Raw genomic sequence first — 27,461 nt, 5'->3', positions numbered from 1 at the left:
TACAGTTCACAAAAGCCGTGTACAAAATTAAGTGGCACTTGGTAAGAGGGGCGCTTTTATTAGTGGACGAGAGAAATACCGGAACTCATGCACAATAGCCCCTGTTGCAACAGTGCACCATTAGCAGGCGGACACTGCTCGTTCTAGCATAACAAAACAAACCAGCTCACATCGCTCAGAGTATTTTTAGCTAGCTTTCGTGTTAGTTACGTTAGCTTACTGTCACGCAGTGATTCCACGGGCTGTCGTTCACGGTACCAGTGCTGCCTAGTGTTTGTCGTGCTGTGTGTTGACATATCGCAAACCTCAACTCTATGTCTATGACATACATAATACTTGGGCGTTCCTGGCTAACGTAGAGACAGGTCGCGTCGATGGGGGCTCATTTCCTCGATTACTCAGCCTGACGTTATCGTGCAGTTAGCCAACATTTGCAAACTCAATTAATTAGGCAACACGGGGAAGTACGTGATTATGTGACAACAGCGGGTCCAGCTGGTTTTCAGCCACTGTAGCTGCTGCTTTGGCAGATAAGCCATGCATGGCTCGGAGTATCCATTGTTCTAGAGAGTCCTGAGAGATATTTGGACTTGTCAACTTGCAAAATGCCTGGACTCGTGGTGTTTGGTCGGCGGTGGGGGATCGCCAGTGACGACCTAGTTTTCCCCGGCTGCTTCGAACTATTTGTCCGTGTACTTTGGTATGTTTTTACCCTCCTAAGTGGCAGTTACTCGCTGTGGACTCAACCAGTAATAACACTCATCGACTCTGCTCTTTTCACCGTCCATACTGTTATGTTCTCCGCAGGTGGATTGGCACCATGATCCTGTACACCTACCACAGGGGTCATTTTGACTGTAATGGCAGAGGAGTACTTCACAGCTATCTGGTTGGACTGTTGGTTGTGCTGGCGCTCATCATCCTGTCACTGCTGGCTATTGTCTATGTCAGTGCCCGAGGTAAATCGATTGCGGTATATCAGGTCACATAGCACTTAAAATTCAGTGCGAGCAATACATTGTCTGTGACTGATCATGAATAAGCTTTTGTAGTGCTGGGTGTCTTTTTTGATCACATCAGCCAAAGTGTCAAAATACAGTTATGTATGCAAAAGACAGTTGCTGCCGACACAACACGCGTTCACACAGTTGGACTCTGAGCGCCAACAAATTTGATTCCATCGATTAATTGGTTTGAGTATTTTATTATTATTAATTTATTTTTTTAGATTTCAGCCTCTTAAATGAGATGGTGTCCTGGGCTCTTTACTCTTCCTGTAACAGTAAACTGAATATGTCCAGGTCTTGGAGAAAAACAAGCCATTTGAGGGCGTTTGAGAAACGCTGATCAGCATTTTTCGCTATTTTCTGATTTTTAAAAGATCAAACAACTGATCAACTAATTGAGAAAATAACTGACAGATGAATCAGTGATGAAAATGTTACCGCAGCATGTCCGCATTTGCCATCCTCAACATTGAAAACAGCAAAAGGTTGAATGGTTGGAAAGCATTGTCATATTTCACACAGTGTTTTGTTTTTTTGCAATTTAATGAGACAACCTGTTGATGGTATTCTTAGGCAACTTAAAATTTGCATTTCAGTGTCTAATTACTCTCATTCCTGGGATTGATTCTCAGGTACCATTACTAACTCCGGCCCCCGGCGCTCTATCCCTGCACTGGTGTACCTGCGAGCACTCCTGTACCTCCCTGAGCTGGTGTGGGCCTGTTTGGGAGCTGTCTGGGTGTCTGATGACAGTCAAGGCTGCGATCCTGCCACAGTGGGTGCTGTCATTGCAGCAGTGGTTGCCAGGTAGGTTCTTTAAGGCTATGAAGTCAAGAGTTTCGTAACTTATCAAATACCTGCTTTTGATCCAGCATGTTTCTTTTTGTGACACAACAGCTGGATCATCCTGCTGTTCACTGGGGTGGGCGTGGTATTTGTGTTCGACCCGCTGGGCAACCCCCGCCCTCAGCCTGCTGCCATGGAGCCACTGGGAGTGCCAGATATGCAGAGCAACGAGGGCACCCAGTTCCTCTTCACAGCTCGCTCCCTGGCCGTCAAAGTGTGGGAGAGCAGGCTGCGGCTCCTGTGCTGCTGTCTGCCGCAGGACGAAAGTCACCGCGCAGCATTCTCCAGCATCGCACAGCTCTTCAGCAGATTCTTCTCTGTAGGGGACACTTCCTCTTCCTTTGCTTTTAGTCAGGCAGTTTGTGGGTTTGTGATAAAATCATAGATCATAAACTAAAACAAACTGTGTAGTGTGGTATGTACAAAAACTATCTAGTGGTATGATGCTTGTGTGTGTGTGTGTTTCAGGACACAGACCTGGTCCCAAGTGACATAGCAGCCGGTTTAGCTCTGCTGCATCAGGAGCAGGATAAAATGGAGCAAAGCAGAGACCCAGAGGTCATAATTGATCACAGCCCTTCCTCTCCCATCGTAAGTACACTTCAGGGCAGTCAGGAATATGGGTAAACCAGCCAGCAAAACCATCAAAGTTATGCAAGTCTGAATACTCAATTCTTCAATATTTTCGCCTGCTTGTATGTCTGTAACTGTTTAAAGGGAGAGGATCTGGAGACAGAGTTGGAGAAAGCAGCTCACTGCATGCAGTTTGCTGCAGCAGCTTATGGCTGGCCATTGTACATTTACTCCAACCTGCTTACTGGGCCCTGCAAGCTCAGTGGAGACTGGTAAGATGCACTCTCGTCCGAGTCAGTTAGTCTAAAGGGACATTTCACAAAATAAAAGCTCATCCCAAGTGAAATGTCCAAGAAAGAGAAGCTAATTGCAATATATCAATTAAACTGATTCAATAACACTTTTTAGTTAAATTACACCTTTAAACTATTTTTATTTTAAATACATGTCATTCATGAGTTACAGTTTTAGATTGAAAATAACACTGCACTTAATTTCCAATTCCCATATCCTCAAATTGATCGTTTTCAGTTAATTTTCTGATCACTGACCCTTCACAGAACTCTCCCTTAACAGCTGCTAAGGGTAGAAAAAGGCTGCCTCAAAAAGCATCAACAGTGAACTACAAATTATTTTGTCATGCCAAAGGTTGGATGCTCTTATCACAGCAAATAACTTGGCCTACAAATTACATAATCTCAGCATCAGAGAAAAATTTTAAATTTAGAAATTGATTCATAGATATTTTTATTCAGTTGAGCCTTATCAAATATGTAGCCTTACTAATAATATGATAGTGAGAACCAAAAGGAAAAAATCAGTAATTGGAACAAGTAAACTATAAGTATAAATAGAGGTTATGTTTACAGTTTAGTGGCTTTGTCTTGTTTTACATCTGAAAAATCTGTACCCAGCTACAGAACTGCGACATTGTTGACAGCATCTCTTTGGTCAGCTGTCTTATGTGGCTTTTGGCTTATTAATGTTCACACCCAAATCAAACTGTGTATCAGCTGCAGGAGCCGAGCGGGTGAGTATGACATCGTCGGCGGAGACCACCTCGGTTGTCACTTTTCATCCATCCTGCTCAGCACCGGTTTGCAGTACAGAGACTTCATCTATGTCAGCTTCCACAACCAGGTAGACATTTTAGTAGTTGTCACTGTCAGGAGCTCTCCTTTGTGTTCATATTTGAAGTTCTTCTAAGTTGTAGCCCTTAGAAGTTGGCACCTGTCCAACAGTCTCTATGATTCAAACTGTTTTTGTTGCAGATCTATGAGATCCCCTTCTTTGTGGCTCTGGATCATAAGAGAGAGGCCGTTCTGGTGGCTGTCAGAGGAACACTGTCACTGAAGGTGAATAGTGCCTCTTGTAATTGTTGTGAACCGCTGTGAATTTGCAGTGCTTGCTGTTTTCCTTCCATTTCCACTTACTGTTCAGAATCACTTCCCTGTTTGTATGGACTTGATAACTTGGAGTGTTGAAAGAGACTGATAGATATAGGTCACAGTTGGTGTTCCTCTAATGGCATGAGCCACCCCTCGAAAGAACTAAAAATAACGTTTTTTTATCAAAATAGAAGCCTTGAGTATGAAGTGACAGTGCAGTACGTAAGGGACGGTGTTTGAGTGAGTGTATCAGCACATGTGACAGTCATAATCAGCGAGGGTGAAAGAAAGAAACATAATCTGATCCTTTGTAGGTTCGTCTACAAGTCTGAATCTTGTCCCCAGCATTGATTGTGAACACAATTTGTTCTCTACCAAAGTAATATTCCACATGCAGCCTTAAACTGTTGACTTTGACATTTGGTCTGATACATGGGTAATCAGATTTGCAGGGTATTTTATCTCACATGGTGTCTGAATCTTGTCCCCCAGGATGTCCTGACAGACTTGTCTGCTGAATGTGAGAACCTGCCTGTAGAAGGAGTGTCAGGAGCCTGCTACGCTCACAAGGTCATTGTCCTGTTAATCTCAATACTCTCAACTTGTCTTTGTAGATGTTTACACCACTCTCAGGTAAGATTATTTATTTTCCAAGAGATCAATGTGTGCCTGTGTCTCTTACTGCAGGGCATTTGCCAGGCGGCCAATTATATCTACAAGAAGCTGGTCAACGATGGCATCCTTAACCAGGCCTTCAACATCGCACCGGTAAGAAGTGTAACAGAGGTCAAAGACTACATTTCACCTGCAGCAGGCTTGACTGTGTTTCACTGTAATTCCATCATAGCTGGCACATCTGAAGCAACAATATATTATCATTGGGAAAGTTTTACATGGATGGTAGTGTACATGATGCCACATGATGCTAATCTGAAATACTAATATGTCTACTTGAAACTTTATGTTTTCATTTAATGTTTTTTGTAGTAATTATCTATTTAATTTCTTTCCTAAAGTAATTTATTATTAAATTGTGATGTTTGCTGCCATATATTTTCTAACCATTTATTGATAAGAAATAACTAAAAACTTGCAATGGTAATACATCGATAATTATCCTGGTATTATAAGGTATGTAACGTGTTTCCACATTCCTGTATTTCAAGGAATATAAACTGGTCATCACTGGTCACAGTCTTGGTGCTGGCACAGCCTCGGTGCTGGCCGTCCTCTTGCGCAGTTCCTTCCCCACCCTGCAGTGCTACTCATTCTCTCCACCAGGGGGACTCTTGAGGTAACTGTACAGTAGCACTGTGGCAAGTGCAAACAGCTCACAGTGGACAGACAAGGACTGATTCCCATGGTCAGTTTTTGCGTACAGTTAAAAAAGACACCTATTTAAGCAACAGGTTGAAAATGTCTCTTCATTTCTTGTTCATTGGCACCCAGCATAAGATAAAGATGTTTATGTTTTTAAAGTCTTTAAATTTGAAGTTATGGTATGTTACTTAATGATGCAGTATATTTGAAACAGTCTTGACACATATCAACATCAGAGCCCTGTTATCAAATGTATTTTTTTACAGGTCTAACTTACAACATGTCATGTTCATATACTTTCTGCCTGTCAAATATTAACCACAACTTTCATTGTAACTGTGTTTTTTCAACTGTTATGTACAGTAAAGCTTTAGCTGATTACTCCAAGGACTTTGTGGTCTCGGTCGTACTTGGAAAGGATCTGGTTCCCAGGTAAGACAAAGCTTTTTGTACTATGAATTGTTAACTGCCATAAGAACATATTATTTGATTAAAGGTGCACTTTGTAGTTTTGTGGAAAAAATGTTTAATCAGAAAATAAAGGATCATTGATTGTTTTTCTTTCGTGCCTGACAAACTAAATGAATGACCTCTCTCAATTTCCATGACTGAATTTACTGACCTTAAAGAGCCACCCAGCTTCATACTTAAGTTATACTTTCTTTACATGTTGTTTACATTTCTCCCCCCGAGAACAGCTTGTTTATTAAGTAATGGGAACATATTTCTAAATTTGTATTATACCTTATTAACTACATAATGCCCCTTTAAACTAGCATAGCTTGATGAGTAAATGGAACTGTATAACACTTACATCTTTGAAACAGTTTAGTTTTGTTGTGACAGTATTCACAGTGGATAAGGCAGATACATTTCTCTGTGTTAGCAGCACTGTAGGCTCTTGTCTTCAAATGGCTAATATGAACGTGCTGTGGTGCACAGACTATTATAGACTAGTGTGTGATGGCCATTCTATATTTGGCTCTGCCCTGTTATTACAGGCACAGAGAGGGAGAAAATGAGTGCAGCTCACATGCTCCATTTCCCTCTGTTCTTTTAAACTTTAGTTCCCCCATGGCAGCATTTAATCAATCAGCTATCACTGTGTTTGTACAGGCTGAGCATTCCTAATATGGAGGATCTGAAGAGAAAGATTCTCAAGATAGTTTCCAACTGCAGTAAGCCAAAGGTAAAAACAAACAAAAACATTCACCTTGACAACATCGGTGAGTATCTTAAGTCAGACAGTCATTTTCTCTGTATTTTCCAGTACCGCATCCTGCTGCAGGGTTGTTGGTACGAGCTGTTTGGAGGAGACCCGGATGACTTTCCCACAGAGATGGATGACAGGAGGGAGGAGGAGCTTAGCCAGCCGCTGCTTGGGGAGGAGTCCCTGATGATTCGCCACTCGTCATCCTATCAGAGCCTGGCGTCAGATGACTCTCCTGCCCACACAGCCGCACATTTACCTCTGTTTTTGCCCGGACGCGTTCTGCATATCACAGAAGATGGGCCGTCACGGAGGTCTGTCTACTGTTCATTTTCCATTTACTTTATGTAAATATGAGGAGCTGAGTTGGACAAATTTGTGCCGTCTTGCTGAAGTAGGATGTCGGGAAAGCTATTTAATTTTCTTTACAACCCATCCAATTTAATAACATTTTTTGATAAGGTGCCTTGAACAAAACAAAGAAAAAAAACTGCAACCAAAAGATTTACTGGCCAGGAAATGTTACAGTTGAAGCATAATCATTGACACTACTCTGCTCTGTGAACTATAGGATGGTGACACTGTCATAATACCTTACTTTTCTTTTTTACTTTTCTTACTTCCAGCTCTTTCAGCACTCTTACGTCAAGTAATTCTGCAACTTCTCTCAGTGCTTACACTTTGACTCTGCAAGTTTATTAAGTGCTTATACCCAAACAAGAAATTCCACTCAGTGCTTCCAGTTTCAACTTCCTTGCCAAACTGGTTGCCATGGCCATGGATACATTTGGATTATTAACCACACCCCATTGTCTGTTTGGAAAAAAAGTTAACCGTTGAGAAGGAAGCAACAACAAATTGGCTGGAGTGGAGCATTAAGTAAGATTTTTTGATGATGGTAGTCACATGAACTATGCCTGCACACTTACACAATTTATTGGGTAGACCACGCTAAAAGTAGTGTGGTTTATAGAAGTGTACATCTGTATGCACATACATTTTTAACAGTGCATTTAAGGGCATTTATCAGATGCTTTTGTCCAAAGCAACTTACAGTAATTCATACATACATTCATGCACTGATGATGGTGGCTGCCATGCAAGGTGGTGACCAGCACATCAGGAGTAGTTTGGGGTTCAGTGTCTCTGACATGGAGACTAGGGGAATCGAACCAGCGACCTTCCGATAACAAGAAACTGGCTCTGACCCACAGCAGCACCAGTGCAAATGTTTTTTTCCCCTGTAAATAACTTATTTAAACTTTGCACTGGGCTTGTCGGTGTTCCCAGTGTTAGAAGGTGGTCTGTTTTACACTGATTGTATTATATGTTGGCAACTTTCACTGTCATTTTACTTTTTAAAAAATGAATAGTCTGAAGGTGATTACAAGCTACCAGAGGTGTCTGCTCTGTGCAGCAACCGGCCAGTAGCAGAGTAACAGGAGTCACATTTCACTTTTAGCGTGGAGAGAGGAGAACTGACTGACAAGGTGGTGTATTGTTCAGTCAGTCCCAAAAAGAGGCCTCAGACTCTGAAATGAGAATTGACTTGCCTCCAAACGTCTTTCTGTCTTTTTTTCCCCCTCAGGTCTTGTTTTTCCCAGGTCCGGTACCGTGCAGACTGGTCCAATGAAATGGCCTTCAGGAGTATTTTGATCAGTCCCAGGATGCTCGCAGATCACATGCCTGACGCTGTGCTCCGAGCACTCAGCAGTCTTACCACCGAGAAGCCCTACTCCCTCTGCCCATCGTCTTTAAACAACAGCCAGCACCATTCTATCTGAACGTGTACCATAGACTGACTCCTTACAAATGTGCTCCAAGACTTGGATTGTAATGGCAATGGAAGACATGAAACCATAGACATTTCCCTGTTGTGATCTCCATGAATGACATTTCTTTAAAACGTTTGGAGCGAAAGTACTATGTTAAATTGCACTTTTCAATTATTTAATTCCTGTAATTTCTTTTTTTTTTCCCTCAACTCTTGAGTTACTCCATTAGCAACCACATGCTATGATCTTTGAATGTGCGATGTGTACAATATTTGACAGTGCTGGAGTTTTACTGTTATGGCAGTGTTCTACATTTCATGCTTGTGTGAGGGGCTGTACGGCTGGCAGAGGCTGCCTCACGGTCCCTGGAAGAGGCTGATGTTGTCATCCTTACCAGTGGGGAGGACTGAAGAGCAGTCTGGTCCAGGATGTGAGGATATAGGAGTTGACATTCATTTTGTTGTGACTGTAGTTGGTCTGTCTTGTGTTTTAATGTCTTTTTAAACATCAGGGTGAACAGTGCCTATGCATTAGAGATAAACAAGTAAACAGAATTGGTTTACAGAAAAGGACTGTTGAGTGCGGCGTGTTTACATTGAGTTTTATTCTGCATTTCCTACAATACAGTTTTAATAGTGCATGGTGTTCAGCAAACAAGGATATACATAAAAGGGAGGTCGATTGTACTTGTACATTTCGTGGGAACCTGTTTACTTGCCATGGTTATATATAAAAAAAAATTCAGGTAATGTATTATAATAAGTTCAGTCAGAATCATCTGATGCCTGCGTAATTGTTTCCCATCCTCCAGTACAATGGAATGGACTCCTTGATGCAAATAAATGCTTTTTGTGAAGCGCACCCCTCATCCTTGAATTTCTTTTCTAATAGGACGAACACAAGCATAACCCCAGAAACAGCACCCTGTTGAACTGAATGCATGTAAACCAAATGTTGAGGACAGCTGGAAGCTCGGGAGTCGGATGAGTCTTTTGACTAAAGCCACATGAGTCAATGGGAGGGGTGTAAATAATTCAGATGACTCGGTGCTGGCCATAGTTTTTATTCTATACTACATCAACCCTGTTTGGCATGTGACGTAACCGCGACGTCCCGTCACCAGCACATGTCATCTTCAAGTGATCCTCGTATGTCCCTGTATCCGGACATGGCAAACCAAGCGCTGCTCTTGACTGAACAACTTGTTGCTACTAATTAATTTACACGTGAAATGTAACTGTAGGCCCACAAACCGGTGGCCACATTGCTTTGTACTATAGCTTTAGAATGAAATTGAGAGATACAGTAAGCCGGTAACTTATGCATTTGCAAGGTAACTAAATGTGACCGTGAAAAGCAGAAAATAAATGATGATAAGTGCGCATCGCCTACGGCTGTAACTTGAGAGAGCCACAAATAAAGTGTTTGTTCTTGTAATCAGATGATACGGGTTGTTGTCCGGCCTCTAAACGTCACACCACAGCAACTATATAGCAGAAAGTCAGGAGAAATGATTCTTGAACTAATGAGATGGTAGTTTTCATTTCTACTGATTATCGCCACTCATCCGTTATATTTTAGCGCTGTAGCCTTAAAAATTTTTTCCAACACTGTAGCGATTTCAACATATATTTTGATTGCACATTTTGCCTTTTTGTAAAAAGTAATTTTCCGAAATAAAGTAGCTTATTTTCTATATATGCGGTAACCTCTGGGATCAAATTTGACGTTGTCTCTGCAGTGTTTACTACTGTGCTATGCTGTTTAATTGTGTTCATTGCCGTCTTTCCGACAGCACTTGAAGGCAGCAGCAAGAGCTCATCTGTTGGACAGGGAAACTAATCAGGAACCAAGTAAAGACTTTTCAGGACTGCTAGCTACGAGGCTAGCAAGCTTTAAAAGTCAGCCGTCCAGACGACTTATTATTGTAGACTTAGTTTATGAAGTACAGTGTATCTTCTGTACCGTACTTAACGCTCAAGCTATGTTTTAGTAACACGGCTTTGTTGCGCTGAAAGTAGCGAGGCGGACAGCTTCTGGCCAGCTGAAGCTTGCCGCTAGCTCATTAACGTTAGCTGGTAAATAAGTGGAAGCGGAGGCAGGAAAATGGAGCTGGACGACGTAGTCCTGTATCAGGACGATTCTGGCAGCTCGACCATGATGTCAGAGCGGGTCTCAGGGCTGGCCAGTTCAATATACCGCGAGTTTGAACGGTTAATCGAGAAATACGACGAGGACGTAGTGAAGGAGCTGATGCCGCTGGTCGTCGCCGTGCTGGAGAACTTGGACTCGGTGTTCGCTGTCAACCAGGAGCACGAAGTGGAGCTGGAGCTGCTGAAGGAGGACAACGAGCAGCTCGTCACCCAGTATGAGCGAGAGAAGGCACTGAGAAAACACGCAGAGGAGGTGGGTTTTAACTACCAAACTAATGCATAACCCGTATTAAAGATTAGAAGCTCGTTTCATGTGCTTTGGTATGAAAAGGTGAAACGCCAAACCGAATTCGCAAATCTGGCAATTCCCCGTTGTGATGCCCATCAACTAAATATCACGTTTCGGTATTCGAGAGTAAGTGCTGTCTATGACGTATATGAACCATCATTTAATTCGGCGTAGTTGCAGAATCTTATAAAGCAAGTGCTTGAGGAAGAATTACACTTTATAAACTGGTGGTTGATAGTCGCCACGGCCAGCTATCGGGTTTGTTTATGCTGGAGCCAAAATACCCCAAACTGAGGGAATGCAGGCAGATCGTCTCTGTAAGTTCAAACTCTGTTAGAAGAGGACCAGCCTGATGGGTTGCAGATTCATGAAAAAAAGGTTTTAAAAAGACCGCCTGTGCACAAACACACAAACTATTTGGCTGCGACCTCATGTCACCATAGATGCCAGCAACTCTGTGGACCCACAGTTGATGCGGCATCAAGCTTAATACGCAGCACCGGGGTTTACCTTTTTAAGACCAAAACATTGATTTCCAGTCAGGCGTCAGTTATGCAAACCACCCAGTGATTTGTTTATCAGGAGGCTGCGTTCACCTGCCTCCGACAAATTCAAATCAGTCAGTGATCACATTCAGCCTCACTATTAATGACTGTCTCGCCGCCCCCTCATTTAACTCAACCCAAGTATTACTTTATCACTACGGAGCAGTCTCTGTTCGGAAAGTGACATATTTGCAGGTGTATTGTGCTGCACCAACAATCTGGGTGAATCTTAACAGTGTGTTTACGCCAGTATTAGGTCAGTGCTTGTCCTAGTTTTGTTTTTCTGCACTGTGACTTTTAATGATGCCGCATAAGTGGCTACTGGTTCACAGTGGTCGGCCAGTATTCAATCTTGACACTAAGCCTGTGTTAAATCCATAGTAACAACAGGCACACAGATGAGATAAAAGCTGTAGGCTCTAGAGCTGCAATGGTTACGTTATTAGTTGTTAAACTACATTATCAAATATTTTGATGATTAATTGGTGTGACAGCTTTTTTTTAAAGTAAAGAAAAGTCACATTCCTGTGATTCAAGTTTCGTCAATGTTTCCTCCCATCTGTTGTTTATAAGATGTTGTCGAATCACAATGAGTTGCTCACAGAAATGTAATGTTAGGGTCATTCAGGATGACACAGCTGACAAGGACATTCTTTGCAACATGCCTGTGATACAAAGCAATACCTGTAAAAGAATAAAGAGGAAAGAATATCTCTATTCAAAGATTATTAATTGATTAAAAATACTAATGCCTCTAATGTAATTATGAAACCTACAGCAATAGTGTGGAGTAGTTGTACAAAACACGAGTTCAATGACCAGAATCATTTCCATCAATTAATATTTTACCCTATGCTGTCAATTGACGTTATAGTTCCCGTACTTGTTTCATGGTTAACTAAGATAAATATTAATGGCTTATTTAGTGTTATAATGTGGCTCTTCTATTAGGTTCAATATTAATATGCTTTTGTTTTGAAAGTACTATGTTGAATGACTGCTGCTCCAGTCATTTGACTATCTTCCTGCACAGTCACAGTTTCAGGAATCATTTGGTTACAACTGTTGTCAAGAGGAAAAAAAATCAGATGAGTCATAAAGAGAACTGCTGATTGAATGCAACATGCATTATGTGTTCTACCATGCTCATGCAGTAGGACCCTGCAGTCATGGTTCGTTCTTTTCAGCCCATGATCAGTATTGTGTACAGGAATTGAATTTTCAAGAACTACTTAACAAACTTTATAAGAAAACAAACAACATGAAATCGTAGAACTTTAACTGCACCATGAAAACCAAAACTTAACCAAGGTTTATATATCAAGATTTTTTAAATAATTGTATGTTAAAATCTATCATCTATAATTTTCTTATTATCTTTTTAATAGAAACAGTTTGTGGCACTATATTGATGTTGCAATAGTATTGTAATAGTATAGTACTGCAACACTATTATTCAGGGAAATCCCTTGAGGTTTGTTATTGTACTTAAAAAGCTCAAACCCACAGAATTCCTCCTCCTTAAACCTCTCTGTTCTTCATACAAACAGCCCCTCAATGAAGCATCTTAAATAACCCTGAAATACTGCAGGGATTTGCACTTAATCTGGCTTATTTTTCCAGCCTTTATCCACTTAATCCTAGCAAAAAGAGTGGTGGCCAACATGCTCTAGACTGGGCAGGGATTGTGAAACCCGGTATGATGTGTGTACATGTCATTTTTGCCACTCCTCAGTATTTGTCAAGTTGTTGACATTTTACTTGTCAGTTAAATGTTAAATGACAGGCGCAACAGGTCATACTATGTAAATCATTTGTGTCATGTCGCAACATTTTGCCAAATTTCTAGATCCATTGGTTTGTGTTGGGATTACGTTTTATCTTGTTCCTCTGGCTGCAGTGTGTAAAATACTGCATCCCATTGCTCTTCATGCATTGAGGCCACTTGGCAGCTGTCATATTGGTGTGACCAGTGTAATTCTTATGCTGGGATGATGACATACGTTTCGTTCTTTGACTCTACATTCTCTTTTATAGGAGAGGTCAGCATCTGTGCATGTCAGTGTAGGACCTTGAATGAACAATTACATTTCAGAATGTGGCATTTATGGTTGTAGGAAGTCATGACTGTGTCAGGATGGGGTTAATGCACAGAACTATTTACTATACCTGCCGACCTGTTCAGACTAGCTTATGGCATTAGATATAGGACAGGACTTGTTTAAAAGTGCTTAATATCCAATCGAAAAATGAATACACTAGCTTGATCGTTTTATTGCTGATATTAGATGAATGTTTGGATTTTGTTTGTTTGAATAGCTCATCTTTAAAAGTTTTTTTGTGAACATTTTTTTATCAAGTCATGTTGACAGAAAGAGCATGTATGCATACACCTATATAGTTTTGAAATAGTTTATTTTTACTTTGTGACTTCATGGTCTGTTGTACATATCCATATTATTAACTACCATACAAATGAAAATTATATATATATATATATATATATATATATATATATATATATATATATAAATATATATATATATATATATATATATATATATATATATATATATATATATATATATATATATATATATATATATATATATATTCATTTTTCATTCATTTTTTTTTTTAAACTTGGAACATGTGTACAAGTTACTGAATTATATGTACACATGTATGCACATACATATATACAAATAAATGACAACAATTAAGTTACCCCTCATTTGCATGTCAAAAACCACACCCTGGATCCAGTTCTGTCCTCTGGTCTCTCCCTTACTAAGTTTGACTCGAACGATGTGTGTGTTTCAAAACATAAAGCAATTTTTTCTGCAAATTTTTTACTTCCCCTCTGCCCCTGTACATAGTTGCTCCTTTATGCTACTGTATCCTCATTAGTCCTACTGCTAGCCTGTTTTCCATTGCATTCAGAGCAGTAACAACTGCTGAGAAATTACGCACTCTCTTCAGCTAATCAATGCACCTCTCTCAGAAGAAGACCAAACCCTTTTCTGTGGCCAAGTTATGTTATAACATTACCCTCACATCTCAAAAAACATGACAAAAAACCAACAAAAATACAAAATACTTCTACTTATTGAAAGCAGCTGCCATAACCTAAGAATCATTTTCAGCATCATTAACTTGATTATTACCCCTCTTCCTAGATATTTGACAATATCAGACAGAATTTCACTCTGTCTGGCTTTTGCAAATCCACTCATCATTTTCTCCCCATCTTCCTTCACCATCTTGACAAAATAATTTCCTGCATGAAGTCCACCACCAGCTGCCTGTAATATTTCTCTTGATTTTATTTCTACTAAGTCACTGAAAATGGTTCCTTCGTCCAAGGGAAATTAGTCAGAGTATACTAAATATTATTAAAAGCGCTCTTTCTACTGGAAATGTTCTGTTTATTTGCAATAAGACACTCTTGCCCCAGCCACAACTTTAACATTGTGCACCACAAGATTTCTGTCCGCTAACAACTACCAGATATTGTCTGTTTATTTAACATAACTTTTAAAAGGTCTGTAGGCAAGATGTAAAATAACTGTTTTGTTAGTTCTGAAATTCAGTATCGATCTGGTCAACCAGGTGAGACCAGACTGATAAAAAATTGATAAAATTTCTTAGCACGCTCCACCAACACAACTACTTACTCAGTGGAGGCCAATAAGTAGCATGGCAAGGACTCAGTTACTAAGCTGCTCACTGTGGCAACAAGTTACTCATGAATCAAAGAAGCAGATTAATCTTACCAAACAAACACTTTGTATGAGCCAAGTCGTGCTTTTTTGCAGCTCCAAGCCCAGAGGAATACCTCCACTCGCTCCACTGGTTTATCTCAGCACAGCAGAGGAAAAGGCATGGCAGGAAATTCTTGGGGAAAAACAGCACTTCCCACAGTTCTTTTGTCCTCTCAAGGTAGCTTGCTGACCTGGTAGAGACCATAGCCTATTCACATTTAATTGTAGCTGATTGATCATCATGGATCATTAACATAAAATCTTTAAAAGACCGCATTTGCACATAGTAAACTGCTGAATCATATTCATAAGATATGAGCAAGATAATTGCTTAAGGATGAGAAAGATTTCAGTCATGCTAGCAGTGTCGCTGTAGGGATAAGTTGGTGTTGGGTGCGAGAATTTGGATTGATAGCCATTAATTTTTTTACATACAGTCATGGTGTCCAGAATCATCCAGACATTTACAGTCACGTGGCTTTTCTTCTTGCATCAACATGAGGTTGACATTTGTGACTCTTAGTGAAATATCTTAACAACTTTCACAGGGATTGCCATGAAATTTGAGACAGGTGTTCATGGTATCCATAGGATGAAGATCTATGACTGTAGAAAAAAAGAAAATGTTTTTACTTATCCAGTGAGGAATATCTCAACGTAAAATAGAAGCCGGATTGTACATATTAATGATGATGTATGTGTTTCAGAACATAAAGCAGTTTTGTTTTGATATACTACTTTCCCCTCTGCCCCTGTACAAAGTCGTCCTTTATGCCCCCGCATCTTCACCAACTGCTACCGTTTCCCATTGCATTAAGAGCCTCACCACCCACTGAGGAATTACTCACTCCCTTCAACCAATCATGTAGCCTCATTCTTGATTCAATTTGTCTCTCTCAGAAGAAGAGCTTGTGAACCAAAACATTTTCTGTGGTTCAATTAAGTTACAAGAACGACTTCAGATCTCCCATGATATTTACAGAGATCTTTTGACAAATACCAACAGAAATTGTTCTATAGGTAAGGCATTAGTCTATGCACAAGCATTCAAAATAGTAGCTGCTGGTTGTTGTGCTTGAAGTGAAAGATAATTATTTCATAAAACCATTCCGTTGTAAAAGATATAAGTGTGATGTGGCGCACACTGTGCAATGAATAGAGCGAACTGGAGACGCAGCGCAGTTGTTGCCATACACATTGCATTCTCCAGAACATCAACTGGTGCACCTGTGCCTCCTGCACATATGGATTGTGTTAATTATCAAAGCCTGGAAATAAAGCCATTAACAGCTCTCATACAGTCATTACACTCAATATCCCTATTATGAGTCCTAATCATAATGCATAATGTTCATCGTAACAGAACTCAATTTCCAACATTTATAAGGATTTTTGCATCACCATTTATGGTTGAACGTGGGTGTGGAGAGGGCAGAATAAGGGGCTGATTCATGTCAGATTTCCAAGAAATTGCACACTGTTGGGCGTATGCCAGTTTATATAATTAAGAGCATATTTTGTGGCACATACATTTCCTCTTTTGTACGTTGCAAAGATTTAGTGTGGCTTTTCTGCAGAGTTTTATAAATGAATGCCCAGGTCTGATATAACTGATGCTAAAACAGCTACCCTAAACTCCTGAGGAACCTCCATTGTTGATTTCAAGCAAAGAGTGACTTCTCCAAGTCTTCATCTCACCATGCCCAGAGCTGTCGTTGGTTCTTCAAGAGATACTGATTGGTTAATCCACTGTGTGTTAGGCCACAAGAGTATTCAGGTATTTGGTTTAAAATATCATGATATTTGATTTTTTCGTTAAATCCAAACATTTATGAAGTGCTTTAGCCTAAAAATATTGTAATATTATTTAAGGAAATGCTGCCCAACCCTAGTTTAAATCGGTACTGTGTCTCACAGAGCTTCCTGCATGTAGTCTTGCAGTTACACAGCCATAATGTTTATCAGCAGCTATGAGTGTCATGATACACTGTACAGGTTCCTATGTTTGCGTGGCTTGTAACATCCATATTGTTAACTATGTCATTATAATGACTTAACCCTCACAGTCTCACTAAAGTGTTTCCTCTGTCAGTTTATTGCATCTGATGAACAAGGGCCTTACTTACACACCCCTGTTTTCCCAAATGTCCCAGTAGCAACCCACAGCCAAAAACACTGAGAGGAGTTAATTTTACTCTGTCAATTGACTGCCTATACAGTGGTGCCCTGTCTGTGCGGATGTGTTCACACTTGTGCTGGAGCCACATGTGTTTGTGTGTGAGTGTGTGTTGGCACTCGGGGACAAAGGGAGCATTATACATGCAGCATAGGGGGAAGATCGCACACAAAAACACTGGAACACTCATTCTCTGGAGCGTTGTCATATGCACAAGCCTCTTTCCTAGGTCATATGATGAGCAGCAGGGTAAGGGAGGAGGATGTAGGGAAGATGTTACTCTAATGAATGTGTTGATACAGTCATCCATACAATTAGTAAGTCTTTTAATAGAGTTAATTGGTCTAAATCTAAGGAAAATCCAACCTCTTCAGAAGTTATTCCTGGTGGCAGTTAAAATGATCAGATATTAAACCCTGTAACTAATTGTCTTGTCTTCTGTAAAGGTGCAGAGTAGGGAGCACTCCAACTATTAACACGCCGTCTGTAGTTTAGCCCCATGCTATGTTAAGACTCTTAGTAGAATTACACAGAAAATGCAGCATTACTACTATTATTGTCGTTCCTATGATGCTCACTGGGCTTTCTGGACCCCACTAGGCCCTCTGTAAGTCTCTCAACCCAAATCCCAGATAACCCTCACTTTGCACCCTTGAGAAAAAAGTGCGATTATCATAAGGCAAAATCTATTCAAAAAACACCTCGGCCATCAATGCCTTAATTGTTTGTTTGTTTTTTTCAAAGAACAAAAAACAGGCCTCGAGGTCAAAAAAGCATCTTGAGATAACTTTTGTTAAACACCTTCAGTCTCAGTGTGACGTGGGTAGAAAGAAAAGGCTGCTTGTAACAGGGCGCACAGGTGATCTTCATGCCCTTGCAGATGACATCTTCCCCCTGCCCAGGGCTTTGACCCCACTGAGCACCCACATCACAAGATGGCATTTTAATCTTGACTCAGCTGATCAGTACATTCCAATAACACAACAAACCACCCAAAAGAGTAACACAAACTTGTGGAGTTCTTAGTCATCTTAAATCTCAACTCTGAGAAGGATACAGCTTTATAGTTTTGATTCCCTGATTTTAACTCCAGTACAACCATGGGATTGCCATTCGGAGTGACATGTCCTCAACACTGATCGATAGATTTGCCATGAAATTTGGTAGATAAATCAGTGCTGCCTTTAGCGCTCAACTTTGGTTATTCCCTGACATTCTGTCTAGCGCTGTCATCAGGCCAACATTTTTGTTTGTCAGATACTGAATGCCTATTGAGTTTTAGTGCCAATTTGCTGTCATGCAGACCTAAGGTTGTAAATATAGTAAAAATCAAAACTTGCTCACATACTTAATCTACTTTTCCCTCAGTAGGCTTTACTGCAACTGTAACACAGTCATATATTTTTAGTGTCCTCCAGTGTTTAAAGGCTATATTAGTATCTGCGTTTACTTTGTTCTTGTTTTTCCTTACTTTGTCTTACGATGTGTCCCTTCAGAGACCTGTTTTCCCTCAGCGATTATGAAAGTTTAATCAAATCCATTTATGTATTCTATAACAAAGTGCAAATTGCTATCAGAAAGCAGTGGTTAACCCAGCATTAAATGGATCAGATTTGGGCAGCATGGTGGGTTAGTGGGCTTTGACCCAGCTTCCAAAACAGTCTACAACCACTGATTATACTGACTATTCATTCAAATAATTTATTTTGCATGGCTCCTGTGTGATAATTTATCCAGTTGCCCATGACAGAAAAACACTCAAGTTCCAAGTCTTAGGCCCCTTGAGAGAAGCTCTGAGGTTAGCGACAAAGGCTGCTTGGAAGATCGAAAAACAACATTGGCCCTTATGTTTAATGTTACAGACTTGCCCATTCAATTGTGTGAGTGCACACAAACACACAGACAGAACACACCCCACACAGGCTGTGGCTGTAGCCGTTGGTTCTGGTTTTTTTTGGGTGGTGGGGAAACTGCCGCTGTGCACCTGTTGTGCAGAGAGGTAAGATGACTTTCACAATGGGCAGAAGAAAGATACTGTATACTCTATTTTCACTGGAATCAACACTGTTGGCACGAGACCTTTATCACATGGATTTGATGTCATGGATGATGATGATTGCAAGGTCAATCAGAGCTGAATGTCACATGTTGCTGCCATAGACAAATAATCTCCTCAATCCCTTACTGTGAGGTTCACAATGCTGATGTTCTTAAACACTAAACAAAAAGATCTGTTCTTTTCTCTGTTTCCTGTCTTTATTTGCAGAGGTATATCGCCTTCGAAGACTCCCAGGATGGTGAGAAGAAAGAGCTCCAGTGTCGACTGGTGACGTTGGAGTCACAGACACGTCAGCTAGAGCGGAAAACTAAAAACTATGCAGATCAGAGTAAGTCCCTAGCACTGTTCATCCATCACAGGCACAGGTTTTACTGTACTAGCTCTATTATTGCAAAGTCTAAAACACACACACACACACACACACACACACACACACACACACACACACACACACACACACACACACCATACAAGCAGGCCCTTTGAGCAGCAACAACAGTTTACAGGTCTTGTGACTGTTTGTTTGCCTGATGTGCCAGAGTGTAGATGTGCTACCACGTCCCCACTGAATAAAGGCCATAAGTAACATACTATGTGTGCTTGCAAAGTCTGTCTGCTCTCTAATGAACATTTTTGGGAGCTAAGGTCCTGACCTGCCTTTTAATATTCATATTTTCTTTTTGTCGCATAAAGAAGTAACTGATCACTGTCTTTTTCTGAAAAAGGGAAGACTTTGTCAGATTAAGTCTAGTCTTCCTTAAGACTCAGAGTTTGATGGTCTTTACAAGACAACAAAAGAAACCCTCATGATCTGTGCACAACTGACTATGACTGGCTGTGTGTTACTGTTTGTTTGTTCTGCCGCTGGACCATAACATACACCTCATTCATGCTGAGCAATTTATTTTTATTTCCCTCTATTTGACACTTCCCCTTTTTCTGTTGGATCACCAAGCTGTTATTGATTATGCCATTACAGCACACACAGACATACTCTGTAAAGCCAAGGACACTTTGATGAATGCAAACACACTGTCAAGTTAATTTACATTACATTTTCATTTCATTTTAATGTAATTTTGACTTAATTGGATAGACTAAAAAGTTATCTGAAACAATTAGGTAATCAATACATTGTTTCTGTCATTTATCAAGCAAAATGGAAAAAATATGCAACAATTTCTCAGCTTTTCAAATGGGAATATTCATTGAAATGTTTATTTCAAATATGGAAAGAACAAGAAACGACAGACGAGAAAAATTGTTCACTAACAAATAACAAAAAATGAATAAAACGCATAATGGACAGACATTTTTTTTTACAGACAGTGAAAAGCATGATGCAGAATAAATTGTCAAGCACTTGATGACTTTGTTTACATATTAGAAAAGGGGTGAGAAAAAGTATAAATGTATTTAATCCTTGCTCTTTTCCATAAATCATTGAATGATAATTAACCACCTTAATGGTCTAAACCTATATCTATACTATATTTTTCTTAAACATGATTTAATATGATATTGATTACTTTTTATCTTTGGAGGAGAAGAACCTGTAAACACCTGGTGATTGTCAAGCGCTGTCTTCATCCCTGTGCTTCATGAAAATCAAGTCTTTATACCTTCATTTTAAACTGCTTTATGTTTGTACATTGTTGAAGTGCCACATCAAAACTGTTCCATAGTTTCACTCCACAGATTGATATCAAAACCTTTCCTTGTTGTATGAACACTATCATCAAGTTAAATTTCTTCCGTAGATTATATTCCACCATCCTGATCGTTGAAGAATTTCTTAATGTTTCCTGGTATTGGGGTGTTTTTAGCCCTGAACATTATTTGTGCTGTTCGATATTCCACAAGATCTAAACATGATTAATGATTTTGACTGTAAGAATAAGAATTTAGTGTTATCCAGATATCCAACATTGTGAATGATCCCTATTGTTAATTATATTCACAATTAATAGATTGTGAATATAATTAACTTTTGCAGCTGTTGACCAAAACTCTGCACAAACCTTAAATATTGTAAAACTAGTGAACAGAACGGAATGTGAAATGATTGGCTTGGGTTATTATTCCTGTAGTTGCCATCACAGACTGTGAAAACTGGCAGGTGGTCACTTATATTGTTGATAAATAATCTGCTTAATTAGTGAATATATTATCAATTAGAGTGGCACAATGAGATGTAATTCTGCTAGGTTTAGTAATTTTTGGAAATCGGCTCATACTGTAATTTCTGATGCCAAATTAATCTACAATTCTGTGTTTATTAGGATTTAACAGGTCGAAATTGAAATCTCCACATATGAACATTTTTGTAAACATATCTTTATTTTTGAAGTGTGCATACAGGTTTCTGTTACTTCTCCTCAGCATATATCACAGGAAACTGAATATATTTGGGTTTTAGACTTTTGTTTGTATAAAACAAGACATTTAAAAATGTCACCTTTGGGCTCTCAAATAATTGTTTAAATAAAAGTATTTGTAAATTGTTTGTATGACTCCACCAGTATTCAATGCTACAGCTCTGAAACAGCAACAAGACTGATGTGCAGAGGCATACAACATGATGCATTGATTATAGTTGAATACTGATGCGATTATCAGGTCTTTCAGTTGGAAAATCTCTGTTTTTTTTAAGTGGGGCTTTCCTTTACTCTTTCAACATTGTTTCCTCTCTCAGCCATCTCATCAACACACTGAATTAGGTGCCACTATTTACCTTTTTCTTGGCTGGCATCTGAAAATGGACACCAACACTGTAGGGCTGTTTTGACTACAAACCAATGCCGCCTTTTATCAACTGCAAAAAAATAGATTATCATGTTGCTGACTGGATATGACTGAGACTGGTGATTGCTCTGTACATAGGTGTGTGGTTTCTTTAAAACCTGTGTTTTTCCTGTTGGTTGGATTTGAAAACGTGAACTGATTAACTTTTATAGTTTTATTCTTCATCTTGCAATTTAATTATTACAAACCATATAAATGTAGTCATTTTATAAACTTCTGAAACCACCATAAGGTGAGACCCAAGGAGGGCTTCAACTAAGATTATTTTCATAGTCAAGTAATCCATCTGTTGGTTATTTTCTTGATTAATTGATTTGTTGTGTATTCAGTGAAATGTCCTAAAACTGTGAGAAACATCAATCAATGTTTCTCAAAGCTCAAGAGGATGACTTCAAATATTTTGTTTTGTTCATAACCCAAAGATATTTATTTCCGATATTCAAGTAATCGTTGCTGCTCTATTAGATGTTTACATGATTATGCTTCTCTAAATCACATCAGCTGTAGATTAAACTGAAAATTCGATAGTAGTCTTCCAAGTGGGTTGAAACAGTAATGACAGTGATAAGAGTTTGATTACACAGCTGTGATTCAGAGAGGTTAAATACTCCTCTGGAGGCTCTCTGCTTGTGAGGACTCCAGAGTGGTTTGTCGATGCATGTTGGCCCTCTTCTGGCAGTAAGATGTTATTACAGCAACTACCACTCTGTGCATAATTACATAATTAAATCATACAAAATGTGAGGTGGAAATAATTGATTTAATTTGTCAATAGAAAACAGTATGATCCATGTCATGTTCATTCATGTAGAACAGTTGCAGTATTGTTTTGTTGTTATCAGCAAATCTTGCTGCAGTGCACATGTGCGCTTTAAGTAATTGGTTGTGTTTTTCATCCAGTCAGCAGATTTGAGGAGAGAGAGGCAGAGCTCAAGAAGGAGTACAATGCCCTTCATCAGAGACACACAGAGGTAAGCTGGTCTAGGCCAGTTCACTGTAAGGTTGTTCGTCTACACATTGCTGACACTAACATACGGTGACTACATTATGTGTCATTTTAAAAAACGTCTTTCACAACACAATATGCAGGAGAAAAACTCTGGCATCTTTTTCACCTCACTTGCAACCAAGAATTAATTTTAATAATAACATTTAAATACAAAGACCTTGATGGACAAAAACTGGGGCACACTGTTCACCTCGCCCATCTCCCAACTTTTTTTGTTTGCCTTTTTATGGCTTTATTGACAGGACAGCTTGAGAGAACCATCTGTGAATGTGTGGCTTCACTCTCTCCTTTCCCTCCCTTGAGATGGGTCTCAAGAGATGTACAGTATGAACCCGTTTTCCTGTTGACTTCAACAGGTTTTTAATAGGCAACACCCTCCCACAATGTCTTGTTGATCTATGCCCACAACATCTTTGTGGGACTTACAGTAGAACCAGGACCCTGGAAATAATGACATTTTAATATGTTTATGAAAGGGATGCTAAGGTTAAAACCATAAATGGCAGCCCAACTCTATGCGAGTAAAACACTAGTTTTTTGGTTTTTTTTTACTTCACAAGCATTGTCTCCTCGAATGCAGAGCTGCACTGTTATGGTTAAAAAGACTGCATCATGGTATGGAATGTTTTTAGTGTTGTCTCATATAGTGGGTGGTGTTTAGCCTTGCACAAGATTTCACTTAACATAACTAGGAATGTGGCTTAAGTATGTTGTAATAAACTGATAAAGAGTCAGTGGAAGTTAATTCTCAATATAATAATACAATGCTACAAAATTGGACTCTAACTTTGATATCTAAATTTAGTTTTTGTCACATTGTTAAATACAGGTCTAACAGCATTGTTATGTTTATGTTCATAACTGGCTGAATGTCAGTGCAGAGTTGAAAAGTGGACATTTTAGACAGATATGCTCTTTGTTTTACTCGAAGGGCAACACTGTGGCAGGGAGTCTTAAAAAAACGGCAGAGTGGCTGATTCATGAAATGTTGCTTTTGCCTCCATTGTGTGAAATCCTGTAGGTTATGACTTTGAGAACTTGGTCATATTTTACGTCACAGCAATAGATCATGAGATGTTTACTGTAAGTTCAGCAATAACCTCTCTGATCAGAGCAGCCTGTCTGTCAGACACAGCCTTCAGTTTTGATTGGTTACACTTCATGAGTAAAGGCCATATAGATAGATCTGTGTACTGATGTTCCTTACTTTTATTATCATTCTCATCATTAGTTTGAGAAAGGCTGGTGTCTGATGCCCTATTTTTAGTTTTTTGATGGTTTTTTTTTTAAAGAGAAAGAAGTAGGAGAGAGAGAGAGTTAAATGCCAAAACCAATATTGTAACTTGTTTAAGTGAGAAAATGTAGTGGTGTACACCTGCAGGTATAATTGCATTATTCTATGATCAGTCTGTCATATTATCTAAGCAACGTAAAAAGTCATAGTTGCAGCCATAGACAGCATGTCTCTTAAATCTTCGACAGAAAGGAACATTGTAGTGTATTGGCACAATCCCCGTCTGTCATACTGGCTAGATTGTCACTGAAAATGTCCTGGAAAAGTCCTAAAAAATATCTGAAGGACAGAGTGGGAGCTCTGAATAAGCAAAGGGAAAAACATGAAATCCAAAAAAGGTTGCATAGAATTCAGAGAGAGAATCATAGAGAGTCAACAGATTAATACAAACCCAAGCATGAAATGTACTGCATGGATTTGTTGCCAACCCACTCAACATGCATTATTTTCAGAAAAATAAGACAGTTGTAAGTGTTTCGGGTTGGCACTGCTCCATTAAATGCTGAACACAGTGATTGACATTAAGTTTAAATAAGAAAGAGAAGAATATAAATGGTTCTAAAAAAAAAGAAGAAAGGAAATCAAGTGTGTTGATTTAATATGACGAACATGTGTATTAATCACCAAGCATCCAAATCCCCTTTGAACTTTAGTCTGTTTTGCATTATGCATCACTCACAGATGCCTCAGTGTCCACACAAGCCTGTCCAGCTTCAGCTCCTGACTGTTGATCTGAATAATGCTGAATAGAGCAGCTCAAAGTCTAATAAAAGCTGTCACCGACACACTGTTGGTACATCTACGCCTTTCATTGTGAATCTGACTGTCACAGCTGCGCCTGGACACAATATACTTCATTTGTGATTAACCATAGTGACTAATTACAGTGCAATATTTTGTTATTGGATTTGTCTCTTTAGAAGTACAGGGTCTGTGGAGAGTGTAATACATAAAATGCAGGAGTATATTCTAATTCAGCTCATAAAACGTGCAAACAGAATTCCAGATTTCAAAATGACTGTACATCAACAAGAAAAGTTGTTTGTTTTTTTATGCTCAACCATTGTCCTCATTCTTGACTCTCCTTATTTTTTCTCTATATCATTTTTGCTTATTCCATGACTCTGTGTGTGTTATTTGCAGATGATCCACAACTACATGGAACACCTGGAGCGCACAAAACACCAGCATGCAGTGACCACAGCAGAGCCCTCAGATACAAGCACATCAACCAGAATACGGTGAGTTGTCAGTCCTGTAATCTCTTGGATTGAAAAAAGGATGTTGGTGCCCTTGGAGCAGCAGCTGGGCAGTTTGAAGGTGTCAAATTATGTTGATTTTATTTGGGGAATTTATGACACACATGCTGTAACAATTAGGCAATCAAAATTTATGAAACCTTTGAGTCATTTTCAAGTAAAATGTGCTTTTCTTTTTCCTGTATGAGTTTATTTTGGTTTTGGACTGTTGGTTGGACAAAATAAACTGTTGGAAAAGTTATTCTGGCATTTTTCAAGACTGATTAGACAGATCAGTCAACAATGAAAATAAAATACAAATATCTCACCCTGTACATAACCATGTTAATTGTTTAGTATATAGCGCAGTATGTATTGGAGTTCAAGACGTGATGGTGTTGACAAGGTGGTCTACTGTATGCGAGTCATTCTCCAGGTGACTCTCCTCCGCAGCCTTGTATTGAAGCAGTTTTAAGCACTGCAGCCTCCTCTACTCCCACACATATATGTTCCCTACAGGCAAGAGGCAGAACTGGGTCAGATAACCTGTCTCAGCAGAGAAAATGAGAAGAGAGGATGCAGGAAAAGGAAAGCAACATCAGCTAAATGCAAAGGGGAACTGTACAAAATAAGAATACATTGTCTGTTTGTAGGTAATGATTAAGGTTTAAGTGAAGCTTTTTACAGGCAGTTTTAATGAGACAGAGGACGGAGGGATCACAGTTGCTTGGGAATGTGTCAGTTAGGGCTGTAGTTTGGCTGTTGATTAATCTATTTGATGGGAGCATGAGCTTCGTGGCCGATTGCTCATTTTCAGAGCAGATTATGCTGTAGGGAGCCATGAGGTAACCTTGATATTTGTTTTACATTAAGTCTGTAGTTTCTGCAAGGATACTGGTGGAAGCCTTTATGTCAGCTAGCATTAGGATCCTGACAGACTTACAGCTGCTACATATTTTTGTTAGTTTATTTTCTTTGTGTTTTTATTCACAGGTTTTCTAGGGAGGTCTACAACTATGGGCAATACTAACAGTGCTCATTGGAACTACCATAAGATACAAAATGAATGATAAGCTGCAGAAATTACTCTAAGAACGAGGATTATCATCCTGTTACCAAGAATAACAGCAATTCTCGTTAAATGACTGGATGTGCCAGAAGTCGTGCCCAGAATTGAGGCTTGGAGGCTAGGAATGAAGTTGATATTCTTTCTTTGATTAATTGGTTCTTTTCAGTAGCCCGAGCAGGCCTTTTTTGGGAGGTAACATTTTTCTTTAAGATGGAAATATTAAAGCTGCAGCACTGCTCCGTTTTGGTCTGTTGGTCACTTGGTTAGTCAACCAATTTGGTCATGAAAAAGTCAGGACAACTATGAATGAATGCCATGCAATTTTGTAGAGACATTGTCCAATACTTCCCTCTGATCGCAGTCTTAAAGTTTTGCAAGTTCACGTTAAGGGCTAATGCGATAAAGTGATATCGGTGAATTTTTGCGAGTACGAGGATATGAGCGCAGTATCGGCCTGATGTCGGTACCAGTGCATCCCTAACATTATCTAAGTTGTTCTGAGTAATAAAGGCCCCATTTACACAGCCCTTTGAGCCCTTTGCATCCTCCTCTGTGTGAAAATTTCAGATACAGCGAGGGGTGAAAATTTGTTGCAGCACTGATGCGCCTCCGATGGTAGTATCAGAGGCGCAGCAGAGGTGAACCGTACCTGTATGAATGGATAACTGTCGGCATGGAGCGGGGGCATGTTGATCTCATGGTGTCTACAGCCTGATAACCAAACAGATCCATCTCTCAACAAAATAAAGAGAATTGACCCACAAAGCAATGTTGGTGTCAACAGTAGTGTCTGTGGTAACTTATATGGGGAAAAAAACACAGCAGTTATACGTAGAGAAGTGTCTGTCATCCTGTCTGTCCTACCAACTCTTCATCACATAAAAAAAGACAGCGTCCGTCCATGAATTACACACTGGTGCGGCTTTACACGGGAGCTGCTT

The 27,461-nt window shown here is 39.6% G+C and overlaps 2 protein-coding genes across 4 annotated transcripts in view; both read left to right on the top strand.

Moving 5' to 3' along the window:
* Positions 1-103: 103 nt before the first annotated feature.
* On the top strand, positions 104-8,980 carry daglb (diacylglycerol lipase, beta). Its single transcript, XM_037080727.1, has 15 exons — positions 104-700; positions 808-959; positions 1,640-1,814; positions 1,905-2,172; positions 2,322-2,444; positions 2,571-2,698; positions 3,440-3,566; positions 3,698-3,781; positions 4,307-4,384; positions 4,502-4,582; positions 4,981-5,108; positions 5,498-5,566; positions 6,251-6,323; positions 6,405-6,658; positions 7,933-8,980. The coding sequence occupies exons 1-15, from the start codon at positions 606-608 to the stop codon at positions 8,126-8,128; spliced, it is 2,031 nt and encodes a 676-aa protein (XP_036936622.1). The 5' UTR covers positions 104-605; the 3' UTR covers positions 8,129-8,980.
* A 937-nt stretch (positions 8,981-9,917) lies between these two features.
* spag9b (sperm associated antigen 9b) overlaps positions 9,918-27,461 on the top strand; it is a 41,884-nt gene continuing 24,340 nt past the window's right edge. For 2 of the 3 annotated variants that reach the window (XM_037080721.1, XM_037080722.1), the window contains exons 1-4: positions 9,919-10,525; positions 19,313-19,433; positions 22,811-22,881; positions 25,357-25,454. In XM_037080721.1, coding sequence (XP_036936616.1) covers positions 10,226-10,525; positions 19,313-19,433; positions 22,811-22,881; positions 25,357-25,454 — 590 coding nt within the window. In that variant the 5' untranslated portion in view covers positions 9,919-10,225. Of the gene's footprint in view, positions 10,526-19,312; positions 19,434-22,810; positions 22,882-25,356; positions 25,455-27,461 lie in introns of all 3 variants that reach the window. The other variant, XM_037080724.1, reaches the window with a different exon arrangement.

This window comes from Acanthopagrus latus, chromosome 20, assembly GCF_904848185.1.
Source record: "Acanthopagrus latus isolate v.2019 chromosome 20, fAcaLat1.1, whole genome shotgun sequence".
NCBI classification, from domain to species: domain Eukaryota; kingdom Metazoa; phylum Chordata; class Actinopteri; order Spariformes; family Sparidae; genus Acanthopagrus; species Acanthopagrus latus.
Note: the sequence above shows the minus strand (reverse complement) of the source record. Positions and strands in the feature narration are given on the sequence as shown.